The 17,903-nt window shown below is 39.6% G+C and overlaps 1 protein-coding gene across 1 annotated transcript; it reads right to left on the bottom strand.

Annotated features, from left to right (window-relative positions):
* Positions 1-12,103: 12,103 nt before the first annotated feature.
* Positions 12,104-14,485, bottom strand: LOC143125274 (M1-specific T cell receptor beta chain-like). The gene is made up of 5 exons (XM_076286611.1): positions 14,337-14,485; positions 13,777-14,121; positions 12,810-13,428; positions 12,658-12,707; positions 12,104-12,303 (listed from the first exon to the last, which is right to left on the bottom strand). Exons 1-3 carry the CDS (start codon positions 14,383-14,385, stop codon positions 13,085-13,087), a joined length of 738 nt encoding a protein of 245 aa, XP_076142726.1. The 5' UTR covers positions 14,386-14,485; the 3' UTR covers positions 12,104-12,303; positions 12,658-12,707; positions 12,810-13,084.
* Positions 14,486-17,903: the final 3,418 nt, after the last annotated feature.

Raw genomic sequence — 17,903 nt, 5'->3', positions numbered from 1 at the left:
GCAAAACCCTTCGGTGACGTTTGAAGCTTCGGACGTCACCAGTTACGTGCTTATGCCAATTTGATACAAGCTCCAACACACTGTGTCGAAACAATTTGCTTCACAGGAGTGATACAAGCTTCGGTGCCTCAGTGTCGAATGTCCCATCACTACAAAAAACATTGATGTAATCGCTTCCTGCCAGGAGATGTATCAGTAATTTGTTGTTCATTGTGAACTAATAATCAAGTCACTGTCACTTTATGTGATTAACTTAGTTCATCAAGAGAGTTTATTCAGTTACTCTATACTTTAATTGTTAGGTCACCAATTTAGCATAAGTTAAGCATTAGTTAATGTTTTCAGATTTCTTGTAGTCGCAGAGGTTGTTGGGTAAGGGTAACTTCACACAAGCCTTAGGCCAAATCCCATTTCTCTGTCTTACCCCTTCCCCTTCTCCCTTGAAACACAGTGGCAAGACATAGGCGTAAATAGGTAGGGAGAAAATATTCCCCTTGGAAATGAGACACCACTAGCCTACTATATGGGAGAGCTGGGATGATTGTAAGTTATGTTTAATTCAAACATGTTTCAAAGAGATCAAACCACACTGAAAGCTAATGTTTTGTTACTAGCAACCTATCTGTCTTCTATCAGCATTTTCAGCTCTGAACAAAACCTTTCACGAATTATTTCAGCAAAAGTGTAATGATTAAGTTTATATACTTTTTTGATCCCGTGAGGGAAATTTGGTCTCTGCATTTAACCCAATCGGTGAATTAGTGAAACACAAACAGCACACAGTGAACACACAATGAGGTGAAGCACACACTAATCCCGGCGCAGTGAGCTGCCTGCTACAACAGCGGCGCTCGGGGAGCAGTGAGGGGTTAGGAGGGGTTAGGTGCCTTGCTCAAGGTTCAGCCGCGGCCCACTGGTCGGGGCTCGAACCGACAACTCTCCGGTTACAAGTCCAGAGTGCTAACCAGTGGGCCACGGCTGACGATTAATTTGTCCCTCCTGGTCGGGATGAATGTAACAGGCATGGGGGACAAAATAAACATACAGTTTAAGCTATGTAAACGTCCCACAACTTAAATTTTACAATATATCCTAAATGGTTGTTGCTTGACATTAGAAGTCATCGCTAGCCTACCTTTAGTAGGCCTAATAATGATTTGCTGTTAACGTTCGCAAAATAGCAGTTTTTTAAAACTTCTAGATGTCAATCTTAACTAGTTGTCAAAAGCTAGATAGCTGTCAATACTGTATGCTCGATTAGAATTCTGGTTCCTATATCAGACCAGATGAAATGTAGCCTGGAAAATCCAGACCCTGGTAATCTAGAAAGATTAAGCGTCTGGGTAACACTCCATAATAAGGTGCCATAATAAATAGCAAACTAGTAATTACCTAACCCTCTGTTAATATTTGTTAATTGTTACTAAAATATCTATTTGGCACAAGTCAATAGTTTTTTCATCATTAATTAAATATTAGTTGTTTGCATAAAATCTGTATGTTAATGTTTTAACAAATCTATTAACTAATATTGTATTAATATATGTTAATAGTTAACTAAATATATTTTTGGCACTAATTAACAGTTATTTCTTACATCATTTAAATGTTAAATGTTTATTTACAAACTATATGCCAATATAAAGGTTAATGACATATTATTTATCTAGCTTTTCTGATTAGCTTTGTGGATAATTTATGGATTTATAGTCTTGTGGGGTGTATAAGGCACCCTACTGCCAGTGGTTGGTTGTGTGAGAGTTTGCGCTCCTCCTCTTCTATTCTACTTCATCCTTATTGGATACCTTTGTGGTTGGCTGTCCTGTAATTGGTGACTCTCTGTCTAGTCTTTGAAAGTAGTGTACTCTTTGCCTTTGGAAGTACTATTTGGTTGCTGCTTGAATTTGGTGAAATTCATGGGAGGGGTGTGTAACAGAGTTAGAAATGTAGTTTAGTGTTTGTATGTGATTTTCGCCATAATTAAGCAGCTTTGTTTGAGATTGGTGTTTTGGAGCCCCCTTTGGAGAAACGCTATACTGCAGCTCTGCTGCGTTTTGTCCTTGTATTGTTGCCATAGCTGATCAGAAGCGGTATGCTTTGCATTGCGTAGGTTGACTGTATAAAGCTCTCCCCACTTTGTTTTAATTTTGTAACTGTAAAATGTTGTTTAAGTTGAACACTTTGATATACCACCTGTATTATGTTACTTTACATGTATTGTTAAGATTTGGGTGTAATTCTAGCAACTTAGAGAACGTTTATTAATGGTTTTATTATGACCACGAGTTCATACACACTGAGTCTAACGTGACTAGCTGTAAACTCCGCTAGCAACTTTCCATGCATTCAGTGTAGTTTAGCATAGTGTGCATGGAAAGTGCAATTCAGTCTAGCAGGAAATGAATGTACATTTAGTTTAGCATTATGTTTATGCATTACCTATGGTCTACGTCTGTGAGTGTTTAGTGAGTCTCAGAATATTAATAAACTGTCGTTCTGTGCACCTGAACATTCCATGTCGCATGTCTCCCTTGCTAGTAGGGCTGACAGTGATGGTATAGGAATGATGCATGTAATATAGCCCATTCAACTACTTGTTGTTTTGTTTTAACTTTTCCTAAAGGAATAAATGTGATAAGCCAGTTTTGGTGTATTGATATGTGATGTGTAATGTGTTTCACCACTAGTTGGCAGTAGTGACGTTAAGGCCTAACCTGGTAAGAAGTTATGTACTACGATGCAGTCTTCAGTAAACGTTCTGACTGAGCAGTACTCGGTGTGTGTGTGTGTGTCTCATCAATACAGTAAGGGTCCTATGGAGAGCAAGGGCGTGGGAAGGAGGGTGCTGCAGCACCCCCTGCTGGCAGGAGAGATTTTTATTTATAAATAATTACTAATTCGCTGTCTGACATTATTTATATTTTTGTATGTGAAATGATGAGTCAAATAGCAAAAAAGGGTTATGGATAGGTTCAAATATAGGCTACTAAAAATTAACAGAGATCAACGTGAATGTGAGTCAGTTACTGTAAGAACCGTAGCGTGGTTTCAGCTATGTGATAGCGATCAAGTGTGTAGCCTAGAACTACGGTTGATATAGACCTACATATTCTATGCGATTTACACATTCAAAAAAAGCATGGATAAGCTGAAAGAAACTAATAAATGTATAGCTAGTGAAATCATTTCACTATCCTAGTCGCTAAGATAGAAATTATTAGGACACATACTTGCTGTGAAGACGACACACTTTAGGCTATTCAGAAATTATTTGCGAGATCATTGCAGCCTGATTATTAGCCTATTTAAAGCTTATACCATGGTCTAGGTTGAAAAGGGTGTCATTTAAAAAGTGATATACTACACCTATACAATTATTATGACGTTGCTTACAACACCTGAGTTAGTCCACTCAGCTGTGACTTATCAACATTCCACAGCATTGCAAAAACAGCTGAAAAAACGAACGATTTTAACTCTAAAACTCATTTAGTATTAATAATTGATTTCATATTTATTTATTTCGTAGGCCTAAGTGACCATGGTATAAACGGGATAATGCCCTTCGATGCGTCCATTATCAGAAATAAATGGACTTCGCAGAAGCAACCGTCCTCCGCTTCGCGTCGGACAGTTCACGCCTCCGCGTCGTTCATTTATTTCTGATAATGGACATCTCGTCGGGCATTATCCATCTCTGGTGTGGTTTTGACGATCAGAAAAGTAATTTTCCTTAGCTATATTAAAATAGGCTAATGATGTCAAGTGCACTTCTGTGGGGTTAGGGTGGGCGCAGTGGACTCGGAGTGCTGTCGCGGAACATTGGAATTTCTCGCTATCACCCGCACACTGCAATAAAATGACGTAGGCTATTTAGCAGTCAAAATCCGAAACATGTCCGGGGGGTGGGGGGGGGCTTGGGAATCGTCGGACATCCATTATTTTTGTTATTCAGCACCCCTGGTCAAAAATAGGTTCCCGCGCGCCTGATGGAGAGCGGTTCATATTGGGATAGGCAGAAGCACAGTTTAATAACAATTAGTTAAATAATAATAAGTCATTAACTTTTCTATTAACATATAGTTTGCAAATAAACATTTAACATTTAAATGATGCAAGAAATAACTGTTAATTAGTGCCAAAAAGACATTTAGTTAACTATTAACACATATTAATACAATATTAGTTAATAGATTTGCTAAAACATTAAAGGAACCGTATGTAGGATTTTGGCCAAAACTGGTAACACTCCATAATAAGGTGCCATAATAAATAGCAAACTAGTAATTACCTAACCCTTTGTTAATATTTGTTAATTGTTACTAACATATCTATTTGGCACAAGTTAATAATTTTTTGAATCATTAATTAAATATTAGTTGTTTGCATAAAATCTGTATGTTAATGTTTTAGCACATCTATTAACTAATATTGTATTAATATGTGTTAATAGTTAACTAAATGTCTTTTTGGCACTTAACAGTTATTTCTTGCATCATTTAAATGTTAAATGTTTATTTGCAAACTATATGTTAATAGAAAAGTTAATGACTTATTATTATTTAACCAATTGTTATTAAACTGTGCTTCTGCCTATCCCAATATGAACCGCTCTCCATATGACCCTTACAATAGATAGATAGATAGATAGATAGATAGATACTTTATTGATCCCCAAGGGGAAATTCAAGAAAAAAACACAGCTACCTTGACATGCTGCCACTGTTGTCGGCGCCGGAACCGCTTGCAATGAAGTTGGTTAAGCTTAATTAATATATTAGTAGTATATAGCTATAAGCGTGGGGCCCCTTATAATAAAGTTGGTAAGCTTACAGTGGGTCCCCGTTAAAAATTGACACTTCATTCACGATCATGGTGAATGGTGAAATGTAAGTACAACTGCAGCCGCTTGGGGGCAGCATAGTCCGCTGTATCGGTTCACGGTCGAACCAGACGGCACATTCGACAGCAAGGGCTGTGATTGGCCGAGTTTTCAGTGCGTTTCTCTGTGTTTTTAGCAGCCCCTGCAACATGCTAGTCCACTGTAGCCTTGTACATAATGTTAAACATAGTTTTGGATTCAGTGGCAAGATTTCTTGATTGTACAGTGTCTGTCTCTCAGTAATGTTTTAAAATGAGAGCTTCGTCAGCTGGCAGTAGGCTACTTTGTCGGTAGTCATGAGAAGTTCGCTTGCTAACAGAACATAAAAATACTGCCCAGAAACCTTGTGAATAGTTCTGACACTAACGAGGTTGAAATATAGCCTTTGCCTACAGCATCTCCTTAACAGTAATGTTAACAAAATGACAGCATTCATATGACAAAGGAAAACGAATCCGGTCACTCAAGACTGTGCCGCAGCCGTGGGGCAGAAGACGCTTGGTGGCCGTCCACAACGTTATAAACTTAACCTAAATAGTCGGCTGCTGTAAGCTACAATCGGATTTTATTGTATACCCCTGTTGTCTCAATGATAATAACATCTCATTTCCGACTATATTTCAAAGTGTGCCGTTCATTTGCATTATTAACATAACATCGTATTTTGTCATTTTTGGCGAAGACATGCATTCCGTTAGGGATATTGAACATATTTAACATTCTCTAACCATCGTGATTTCGAATTGGTGCAGTTGTCAGCACAAAAACTCATTTTATTCTTTTGCTCTTTTGCATTGCTCTATGCTGTTCTATGGTGCTTTCTGCCTCTTGGTTGCGCATGCATGTTTTCGTGACGTTTCATAGAAATCCATGTATAATGAGCGCATAAAACGACTTGTTTTGGGACATTAATCTAGGCTACATTAAGCTTTAAGATTGTATGTCCTTAATTTATTTATATAGGCCTATTTAGGCTAGGCTACTTGCGCAAACCCTGGATAGACTTTTATTGCCACACAACAATATTGGTGGTATTTGTTACATTAGCTTCAAAAGGCACCGCTTCAGAAAGCTGCACTGCTTGTGAAAGAAGGGGGTGGGGGAGGGGAGCTTGCAGCCAAGTGTCGGAAAAATGCATAGTCTACAACACAGAACCCGCTTCTCGCATTAGTCACTGACAGTAGACACTCTTCCAGCCTAATGACTTTCACACATTTTGAATGATTTACAGTATGCCTAGACACATTAGCGCTCCACGTGTAGAAACTGTGCAGAATACAATGTGTGAATGATGCTCAATGATTTGCCAATAGCCTATAATAGTCTTCTGCTGGGTTGCATGTACTGTAGGCTACATGTTTTCAGCCTTTATTGGTTAAATGAACATTTTTATTACGAAAATATTTCTTAACTTCAAAAACTCAGTGTCTAAAACTCGGTGTCATTCAGACTCAACCCTCTTGACGTTTGGTGATTAATTGACAGCTGTTTTGGGACACGTTAAACTTTCTTTATAATGAGCGCATAAAACGACTTGTTGTTTTGGGACATTACGCTACGTTAAGCTTTTTCACGTTAAGGATTGTATGTCCTTAATTTATTTATATATTTAGGCTACTTGCGCAAACCTTGGATACTTTTATTGCCACACAACAATATTGGTGGTATTTGTTACATTAGCTTCAAAAGGCACCACTTCAGAAAGCTGCACTGCTTGTGAAAGAAGGGGGTGGGGGAGGGGAGAAAGCTCGAGTAGCCGAGAGAGACGCCGAGAATGATCGGTTGAAAGCGGAGGTCAACAACCTCAAACGAGAGCTTCAACAACTCCGAGAGACCAGCCACTTGGAGAGCCACAGAGACATTTTACAGGAGATGAGAGCTGGAATCGGAGAACTTCAGGCGACGCTACGTGAGCAGAGAAGTTATTCGACGCCTGAGAGACCAATCCCCAGGTGCACCTCGACACCAGCTCCAGAAACGTCCTCCTTGCAGATGTCTCCATTGGCCCTCTCCGTCACACTCAACGACAGCATCCAAGTTCCTAGTCAACACGCAGACGTGACCTTGCGTGATGTTGGTCCCGAAGACCACGCTAAGATTCACCAACAGAGCTACGGCCAAGTGGGCAGATACGGATGTCTGCTCTTCAGGTCCATCGTCACAGAGGAACACTATAAAGCCTGGAGCAAAACCACCAACTGGGATGGAGCGAAGGGCAAGCGAGCACTGCCGCAGAATGTGAAACACTTTGTGGTCTCAACACTACAACGAAAGTTCCCTGCTATGGGGAGGAGTGAACTGAAGGACTGCATCAATAAGATCAACGAATTCCTCCGCACAACACGCAGATCTTCCCAGGGATTCAACTTTAAATTTAGACTGTAGAATGTTGAATGTAGACTGTTCATTATTTCAATAAATACGTTTTCTCTGAAGCACTTTCCCGACTTCGTCTTTCTATAACATATCATGGAGATAGAGTAGAAAACTGGATTTAACTAAACAAATGTAACTAAGTAAACTGATTGTTTACTCTACAGTAGGCTATGTTCCCCCTCTCAGGCTGTACAGTAGGCCTAGGCCTATTGAAAGTAGACTAATGAGCTTAGACACATTAGCGCTTCCAGCCTAATGACTTTCACACATGAATGATTTACAGTAGACACTTTAGCGCTCCACGCAGTGGCGTAAATATAGTTGGTGCAGCAAGTGCAGTCGCACCAGGGCCTGTGACCTCCGTCGCTACCCCCGCAATGCAATTGCTGGAAAATTCTATACCGGTCCTTTCTGACTACCTGCGTGCCTTTGACCAGGCCAAGGCTACAGCGCAGACACTCGCAAATAAATGGGGGTTCAGAGTACATTTGAAAATGTTAGAGCACGGAGAGTGAAGCGTCTATCGGAAGATGAACGCTTAACAAAGGCGAACACTTTAACAGGGGGAATTAATTGGGCATGAATCATTGTGCTGAACGGTATTTGTCAATGAGCAGAAACACACACGACATTCAAACTATTGATAAGATGTACTGGTCTGTATCTATAGGCTAACATTGGACAAATAAATTACACTGACTCGCCATATCCTGACTCAGGAAAAAAACACATTTTCTTGCTTTGCCGCAAACTCAGCAATGAAATCATAGACCAGTTTGCAGGTAGCCTAACGTCTTTTTCATAGAAGGGAGAGTCTCTCCTGTGACATGGAGGTGCGCAAATAGTTTTTAATAGCCTGTTCAACTCCGAAAAGCTTCGTTCACCCGATGCCAGTCACTGATCGCAATTTCAAAGTTCGGAAAGCTTCATCTTTTTAAGTTTTAAGTGCAGTGGCCCCTATCTGCCCCCTTTGGAATTATATCTCGAGCCTATTATAAGGTCCAGTGCGTTATGTCCTGGGATTCGGATGTGCTCAAAAAGAAAAGAAAAAACACTTTTTTATAGATGGTTGAGGAGCAATATGAGAGAGAAATTTGATGATCATTGATCGTTGTTTTGGGACGTTAAGCCTTTTCCATAGGCGTCAGTGAAGGAGATTGAAGAATGACCATTTTTTTATTCGAAAATATTTCTTAACTACAAAAACTCAGTGTCATTCAGACTCAACCCTCTTGTTGTTTTATTATCTTTTTCGTTGTCGTTTGAACGTTGGCAAGCAGGCATGTTGCGGTTGCAATTTAAGTAAATTTCTACAGTAGGCCTACAACATGCTGTTAGGCTGGGCTACTGTCAATGTACTTGTACAGGTAAATGTTCAACAATTGCTGGTGTACAGGTTATATAATCAATTAGCTAAATCATTTGTCCAGCTGTTTAAACATTTTTTCGTGCTATATTCAAACGCAAAAGGTGCTTTGATATATTTTTCGTTTGAACGTCGGCAAGCAGGCATGCTTTGGTTGCAATGAATGAGGATAATTGCTTTTGTTTGCATTATTTTGAATATGACTCGCTCCAGTCTCAACAGCACGTACTTTTTCCACACGCTAAGTTCTAACACACATATCCCCTCTCGCTTTCTCTCTCTCCATCCCTGCACACGGTGCTTTCTTAAAGGAGCTGCACCATTTTACAACAATTGCATCTACATTTTCATATTAGAATGTTTTGTCAAGTGTTCCCGTGCCCCCGCTGTGTCATGGAAGCAGTAAGTCAGTCGCATCAAAAATAGTAGTGGCACCCAAGTGACACCTTGTGGTTGTTTGTGTCAACTGCAGTTTGTGCCATTTCTGCCGAGAAAATGGGGATCGTGATTCCTGAAGGAACCCGTCCAAACTTAACAGGGACCCACTGTAATTAATATATTAGTAATATATAACTATCAGTATGGGGGACCCTTATAATAAAGTTGGTTAAGCTTAATTAATATATTAGTAGTATATAGCTATCAGTGTGGAGCACCTTATAATAAAGTTGGTTAAGCTTAATTAATATATCAGTAATATATAACTATCAGTATGGGGGACCCTTATAATAAAGTTGGTTAAGCTTTATTAATATATTAGTAATATATAACTAGTCAGACAGTGAAGGGACTGAGACCAAAACTGGCTTATCATATTTTTCCTTTAGGAAAAGTTAAAACAAAACAACAAGTAGTTGAATGGGCTATATTACATGCATCATTCCTACACCATCACTGTCAGCCCTACTAAGGGAGACATGCGACATGGAATGTTAAGGTGCACAGAATGACAGTTTATTAATATTCTGAGACTCACTAAACACTCACAGACATAGACCATAGGTAATGCATAAACATAATGCTAAACAAAATGTACATTCATTTCCTGCTAGACTGAATTGCACTTTCCATGCACACTAAGCTAAACTACACTGAATGCATGGAAAGTTGCTAGGGGAGTTTACAGCTAGTCACGTTAGACTCAGTGTCTATGAACTCGTGGTCACAATGAAAACATTAATAAACGTTCTCTAAGTTGCTAGAATTGCACCCAAATCTTAACAATACATGTAAAGTAACATAATACCGGTGGTATATCAAAGTGTTCAACTTAAACAACATTTTACAGTTACAAAATTAAAACAAAGTGGGGAGAGCTTTACACATTCAACCTATGCAATGCAAAGCATACCGCTTCTGATCAGCTATGGCAGGGGTCGGCAATTACGTTTGGACCCGGGCCAATTTTTTTTCAGACAATGGCATCGCGGGCCATAGCTTTTGTAATGGGGGGGGGGGGGGGGGGGGTTATAGGCCTACTATTTAAATTATTAATTATTATATTATATTAAAATAAACATCATCTAACTTTTAAAATGCATTTAATTTAATTCCATTAAAAACGTTTATTTGCTTATGTGCGCTGTTTTTATGCCGCCTGCTGCATCTCCTGTCGTCTCTCATGAAACAGGCGACTTGCCTAGCAACTTGCCGTAACTAATGTGTAGGCTACAAATATTATTCTTTTGGATGACGTGTAAATGATTAGCTGAACATTGCTATATGCTAGTTATCGATGCAAAATGTCGTTGTCAAAAGCCTTGAAAAGAAAAATTGATTCAGAATGCAGGACCTACAAAGAAGAATGGAAGCAGAGGTATGTGTTGAGCCTGCCTGCATTTCTTAATGCCAAGCCTATTAATTTAACGAAACATAGGCTATTTTTGACCTTGCCCACTGGAAGAGGGAGACAGGACACTGTTGTTGTTTTTTTGCACAAGATTACGCGCACTCGCGTGCCAATACCGTTCCGACCTGTGCGTCATGGATAACTGCAAGGATGTTCCACCTGTTTTGTCACTTTAGTAGGACTATCATCTATACCTCAATAAATGTTTTGAAATTGATGGGATTGCTGTAGGCCTTTTTTTCTTTTTAAAAACATGGGGTTAAAAAAAAAATTCATTCAACAGCAAATTAACGTCATCTCGCGGGCCAGATAGAATAGATGGCGGGCCAAAATTGGCCCGCGGGCCACTATTTGCCGACCCCTGAGCTATGGCAACAATACAAGGACAAAACGCAGCAGAGCTGCAGTATAGCGTTTCTCCAAAGGGGGCTCCAAAACACCAATCTCAATAAAGCTGCTTAATTACGGCGACAATCACATACAAACACTAAACTACATTTCTAACTCTGTTACACCCCCCTCCCCTGAATTTCACCAAATTCAAGCAGCAACCAAATAGTACTTCCAAAGGCAAAGAGTACACTACTTTCAAAGACTAGACAGAGAGTCACCAATTACAGGACAGCCAACCACAGAGGTATCCAATAAGGATGAAGTGGAAGAAGAGGAGCGCACACTCTCACACAACCAACCACTGGCAGTAGGGTGCCTTATACACCCCACAAGACCATAAAGCCATTAAAGCCATACATTTCATAGATTATCCACAAAGCTAAAAAGCTAGATAAATAATAATGTGTCATTAACTTTTATATTAGCATATAGTTTGTAAATAAACATTTAACATTTAAATGATGTAAGAAATAACTGTTAATTAGTGCCAAAAATATATTTAGTTAACTAACATATATTAATACAATATTAGTTAATAGATTTGTTAAAACATTAACATACAGATTTTATGCAAACAACTAATATTTAATTAATGATGAAAAAACTATTAACTTGTGCCAAATAGATATTAACAATTAACAAATATTAACAAAGGGTTAGGTAATTACTAGTTTGCTATTTATTATGGCACCTTATTATGGAGTGTTACCCCTATTTCTAGTACATTTAGGTAGCTCAGTGCAGACAGAAACAATAACATGTTTCTTCCCTACCTGTTCATCTTTTGCAAACACTAACTTACTGGCCAACCAAAATGGAGGAGAGATAGGAAATACAGTACAATGTCAACAGTGTGAGCATAATGGAAGTGGTTGCAGAAAGCTTTGCTAACCTGGCAACAGTGAATACTGAGAGGCACTCTAAAATAGGGTGTTTGGAGCTGGAAAAAAGACTTGATTGGACTCTAGCTGTTAGCATCATGCTCTTTCAGTTCAGCTACAAAGTATGTACAAATTCAAGCCTATGATTAGAAATGAAGACTACTCATGATGACCTAGATCTCAGGGCCAGTTGTGGAGTGGTCTGAAGTACTGCCCTGTTGCTGCTGCAACCCACTGACTGTTATTGTCATGGATATGGCAATACATTTGAACTTGCAAGTCAGAGAGCTTAATGTTCTCAGATACCCCATCAATGACCTGACTAAACACTGTACATAAAAACAATCTAAGTTATTGTTATTGCATTCTAGAACATCAGCATAATCTGTTGGTAATCTGAGAAAATAATCTGAAAAGGGGAGTGAATTTAGGACCTAGTTGATCTGATATCAGAGTAGGTGCTTTCCTGCGGTGGCGGTCTCTTCTTTCTGCCAGTCTTGCTCCTCCCCTCAGTGAACTGCAGGGCTGCGTAGTTGAGCATCTCTGCATCACAGTCCTAGGAAACACATAGTTACCTGAGTCATCTGAGCAGATAGATTTAAACTATTTGGGGCAAACATTCCATCTCAATGGTAACCCTTCGTCCAGCTCCCAGCATGTTTGCGGTGAACTGTCATCAAACTGTTTGAGTGATCGCAAACCTTGCGGAAAATTCAAGACAAACAGCTGTTTGCAAACGTTCACGAATGTTCAGCTATGTTTGTGAATTTATACGCATCTCAGGACAGGTTTTACTTCTAAATGATTACATTAATAAGAATATAACAAGAATAAAGAATAAGAAAATGAACTATATGAGCAAAAATTAGATGATAAATTTAACCTAATTAAATTATAATATTTTCTTTACCTGACCCGTTGACTGTGCCCTCAAAGGCTTGTGGCCCTGTGTGGTGTTCACTGGTAAAATATCAATAAACACAAACTGGTCAGTAAACTGAGCTCCCGCACACATAAACCACTATTGTTTTCATCGCTTATGTGTAATTAGCATGTTCTTACCTTTGCAGTCTTTACATGTAGTCCTTTTATATCTTACATAGGCCAGGAGGATTAGTGCTGCAATACACAGGGCCAATGCAGCTCCCAAACTAACAATTACAGGGTCCATTGGCTCTGAAAGAGAGTTTAGATTTAAGAGATAAAGTACCCCCCATGAATACAGTATGTCATGATGTGACAACGTTACTGAATATTGAGAAGTTGACATTTCAATAATGTATTGTTCAATTCAAAGAATGTAAAAGAATAAAGAAAGTAGTCTACAAGGAAAGTATTCATGTTGAAGACATACCAGTTTGTTTTTTATCCAGTTTTGTTCCGTTCCCAAATAGTAGTTGACCATAAGAGACAACAGCACAATAGAAGGTTCCAGAATCTGGTGTTTGTCCCCTAGGCAGTCTGTAGACACAACTCTGAGAATTGCTGCAGTTCTTCTCTATGTAAATGCTCATGGGATGGGATCTCCCTGAAGCAGGTCTGAACCAGAACACACTGAGCTCTTTGGTTCTGGTTTCGGTAAATACTGTGCACAACAGGGTCTTAGGGTCACTGGAGTGAATTGGGACTGGTACTGGAGTTTGGATCACTGCTGTTAAATCCAATCTGTGGTTTCTGTTATCTGCAATCATTTATAAGCCACGACAAACAAATATTGGGACTGAGTCATATTTCCATGTTACTGTACCTGTTAAATGTTAAATAATTGCAAGAACGTTAAGAAGAAGTTTAAGAAGAAGTTTAAGTCTACTTTCTACATAGACACAATTGTTTGGTTGATTTTGTACGTGTAATTAAGCATGTCTCTGAAACACATAACAAAACAATTTAATGGACTATCGACTTTTAGACAGATTATTTTGCTCTAATGAAATGCAGTGCATTTGCAACTAATATACATTTACAACAGAAGAAATGAGGATGGATAACACAGAGGAAACTGAATTGAAAAAAAAAATACCTGGCTTACCTCTCAATACCAGAAACGTTCCATTTCCGAATATGGTATCATATGAATCTCTAGTTGCACAGAAATAGGATGCCTCATCCGATGCAGTAGTGTTTTTTATAGTCAGGTGGAAGACACTATCCCCCCTCTGCATGCTGTAATCAAGTTCACTAAACCCAACCTGAAACTCACTGTCTGATAAAACGTGTGCTCGAACCATCACTTGTGGCCTCTCCCCTGGCTTTTGCTTGTACCAGAACATGTACTGACTCCCTTGGGTAAAGTTGCACTGAAGAGTCACCGACTCCCCAAGCTGAGCTGTGATCACTGAGTCAGGCTGATGGATCGTTAGTTCTTCAGCAGCATCTAAAATATGTGAAATATTAGTCGTTATAATTCCTTTTGAACGAGATTATGTTGTATAAGGAAACAAGTTCAAAATGTAACAATCCAAATGTATAGCCTCATATATGGAGGACTCCTTTCCTTGTGATGTGAACTGAAATAATCAATACAATGAAATAACTTATACAGAATATCCATACTGTTACATTGCATGTGAAATGATTCCAAGTACTAACATATTGTCCTGAACAGCATGACAGACCAAAGTATGGTCTTGAAGCACATGTCTGAGTTGTGTGAGACTCTTCCTCTGTGTGAAGCAAGATGCTGAATGTAATGTGCTGATGTGTACACTGAAGTGATCACTTTTTTACTTCCTGTTAAATGTTCCATAACCTGACAAACATTTTTCCATTACATCACAGGTTGTTTAAAATCATAAAAAAGAAAAGAAACAATACAATAAATTAAATATAATAAGGAAAACATATTTATGATATATATATATATATAATACAATGAATGGTGCAAAATTGAATAAACAATATAAATGTAATGCTGTGAAATTATTCAAAATACAATGTCACATTGACACAATGTTTTTATGCTGTAAAATGGGTAAATGTTCCTTTGTTATGGTACCAGTGGAGAGTTATGGTCAACATGTTATGGTGAATTATGGTGATGTAATTGTGTAGCAGACTGCAGTCTTGTGGCATTTGGCCTTTATGAAGTCAAATAAAAAATGGCATACCATCAAGTGCAGTGAACCTGTCTTATTGCAAAACACTTTTTACCATAGCCATCATGGAAATAATTAAAATGCGAATGTAAGAGGCAAATGCACACCACACTGAATTTGCTCCCAGATTAATGTTGTAAATGTGTAGACCTTGTCCAAAATCACTGTCCCTCAAGGTTTTTCATCCATGTACAGTAATAGTGCCCCCTCTGGTGAAATGGTATCAGAGGGAGTGTATTGGTCTCTTTAGTCATATGCTCAGCACTGCAAAGAGAGTACTGACAACTCAAACATTGATTGAGTGGACAACCGAACTCTGCACAATTAAACAAACATAGCCAATAAGGTAAACCCATTTTCAAAAGATCTCATAAGACTCTTTTCATATTGGAGGTTAATTCTAGCATTTCCACATGCCAAACTGAGACATGTGCCTCTCAGTATTCACTGACAAAATTATGCCTGTAGAACACACACACAGACACCAGAGGTGGACATCCCGGGTTCAAAAAGTAAAAGTCCTGCCAAGTATTTGATCCAACCATTTAGTAAACCAGCTCATGCTAATTAGCAGCCAGGTAGATCAGATAATTAGTGATATCACATGAATATATGGCTTTTACTTTCTGGAACCGGGATGTCCACCTATGACAGACACACACACACACACACACACACACACACATAAACAAAGGTCTAATCACTCCGAGGACTCCGATAGTGATATAGCATCCCATTTTCAATAAATTTTGTTACGTTCTTGATCTGACCCATATGATTCACATTGGGCCAGATATGTATCAACTGAACCTCAAATCAGACAGTATTGTCAGTGATTGGATCAGCTAAGACAGCTCTCATATAGGTACTTTCCACCAAAAGAAAAACAGCTCCGTTCCCATTAGCGAACCAACATTTGAACCGGTTGGAGCATTTTCGACCAAACTAAACACGGTTCAGAACGTGGCACTTTGGTTCGGAGCTTGAACAAGAAAATAGTTGTTTTTTCCTGCATACCAAAGTGGGCGTGTCACTTTACCGTTGAGAGGGGAGAAGGCTTAAACCATGCATTTTCCCTCCTTATCAACTGTTGCCATGAGTAAACGAAACTAGTCAGCTAGCACTAGTCTGCAGACATTAACTAGCATTTTACACAGCTAATTTCTGCCATTTTTACAGGACAACTGTCATATCATTCTCCCGTTCATGCATCTCATTAACTTTTGTACGCTCTCCGTGTAATTTTTCCAACCAGAAACACATCATGGATTAATATGAAATCAAATCAAATCAGGCTTTTCGATGATGGACAGGTGAGCAACAGCGCCTTGTCTATCACGTCATCTGAGCACGCTTATATTATGTTTGCAACAAAAATGCTGAGGCTAGAAGGAGACATGGCTTTTAAAACCCCATATGGAAAATGCATATTATTTAAATAATATATGTTATCACTGAAAACGATTATTTCTGAAAACTTTGGCCAAAGTTGAGATGTGGGTTTCTCAAACTAATGGTTTCACTTTCATCAAGGGAAAACAGCATGTTGCATTGTGACATGTTGATCCCTCGTTTCGTTTGAAATCTCTGATTGACCACCTGTTCGAGGGATTTGCGACAGCCTTTCCCAGAAAACAATGTTAAGGCATTTGTGGAGAAGAAGGATGGTTTGTGTGTTCTTCCTACACCTCACAGTAAGCTATTTTGTTGCTCTGATTGGTTAGGTCTATCCAATTGAGTGCAGAGTCAACCCCCCCCCCCCCGTATCGGTTGAAACACGCCCCATAATTACGTCCCAATGGAGCAGTATCAGACTCATAATATTCTGACTAGAATTGAGTATGGCTACGTCAGGCTACAGTTAGTCAGCACATTAACTATAATAGTCCTTGAATTTGCCCCTTTAATTACAGAGAAAACTGCAAAGTTGATTACAGGAGAAGAGGACAGAATCAAGAAAATTATTTCTTCCAGTATTGCAAGGAATGACACGTATCATTTGGAATTATAACAACAAATGTAAATCAGGTTTATAGCCCAAGTATACTTGCATATACAAGGAATTTGGTCTGCATTTATCCCATCCATGAATTAGTGAACACACAGTGAGATGAAGCACACAACGAGCACACATGAGGTGAAGCACACACTAACCCGGAGCAGTGACTTGACTTGCTACAGTGGCGCTCGGGGAGCAGTGAGGGGTCAGGTGCCTTGCTCAAGGGCACTTCAACAGTGGTTGTGGGCATAGGAGAGCAGTGCTCTTCAACCACTCCCCCCCAACATTTCTCCTACTGGTTGGGGATCGAACCAGCAACCCTTTGATTTCAAGCCCGAAGCCCTAACCAGTAGGCCACGGCCAAGTATACTTACATATACCAGTACGGGAGCATGCCTATGTTCCCACAACCCTATGTCCCCTAACCCTAACCCACACCTCAGGCCTAACCCTAACCCTAGAAATGTGGGAACATAGGGCTGACCCCACCGATTCAAGGAATTTGTGCTCTGCATTTTCCCATTTGGGGGTAGTGTACAACACACCCACACAAACAGTGTACACCCATTCAAACACACACACAACCTAGAACAGTGAGCATACTAGGAGTACACATACAGTACACACCCGGAGCAGTGGGCAACCCTTGATCCGGCGCCCGGGGAGCAAGGCTCAAGGGCACCTTCTCTGTGGATATGGATGTGGGAGTTAAGTGCGCTGTTAAGTCACTCCCCCCACCCACATTTTTCCTACAAGTCCGATTCCCTAATCAATAGGTCATGGATGCCCAAAGTAATTGACATTAATGCTATGGCTGCAAAATTAGGAGACCTGTGCCTGTTTATGGCAACAATGACATTGCACCCAAAACAGGTCTACAGCTTGTTGCTTGTGGATGCAAGGCAGTGCCAGCATGCTCCAGGGCCCCTTGCTGCTGTCAGCCAGATGGACTACCATGCACCACCTACTGCCATTGCAGTAGTGGTGATGAAGTTGGTGCAAATAAAAATTTGAAGATGGCTACACTCTCAGTGGAGGATACTGATGACAGCGAGGGAGAAA

The sequence above is a fragment of the Alosa pseudoharengus genome, unplaced genomic scaffold, assembly GCF_046254945.1.
Source record: "Alosa pseudoharengus isolate Yale_2024_CS ecotype anadromous, Long Island Sound unplaced genomic scaffold, YU_APseudo_1.1 YU_APseudo_1.1_scf_16, whole genome shotgun sequence".
In the NCBI taxonomy this organism is placed as follows: domain Eukaryota; kingdom Metazoa; phylum Chordata; class Actinopteri; order Clupeiformes; family Clupeidae; genus Alosa; species Alosa pseudoharengus.
This window is presented reverse-complemented; position numbering and strand designations above follow the sequence as displayed.

Excerpts from the sequence above, each read along its gene's own strand:
- LOC143125274 (XM_076286611.1), bottom strand. The coding sequence starts at position 14,385 with ATGTGCTTCAAGACCATACTTTGGTCTGTCATGCTGTTCAGGACAATA. Across the intron at positions 14,122-14,336 it reads CATGCTGTTCAGGACAATAT|ATGCTGCTGAAGAACTAACG; the intron begins GTTAGTACTTGG and ends CACATATTTTAG. Across the intron at positions 13,429-13,776 it reads AACGTTTCTGGTATTGAGAG|ATAACAGAAACCACAGATTG; the intron begins GTAAGCCAGGTA and ends AAATGATTGCAG.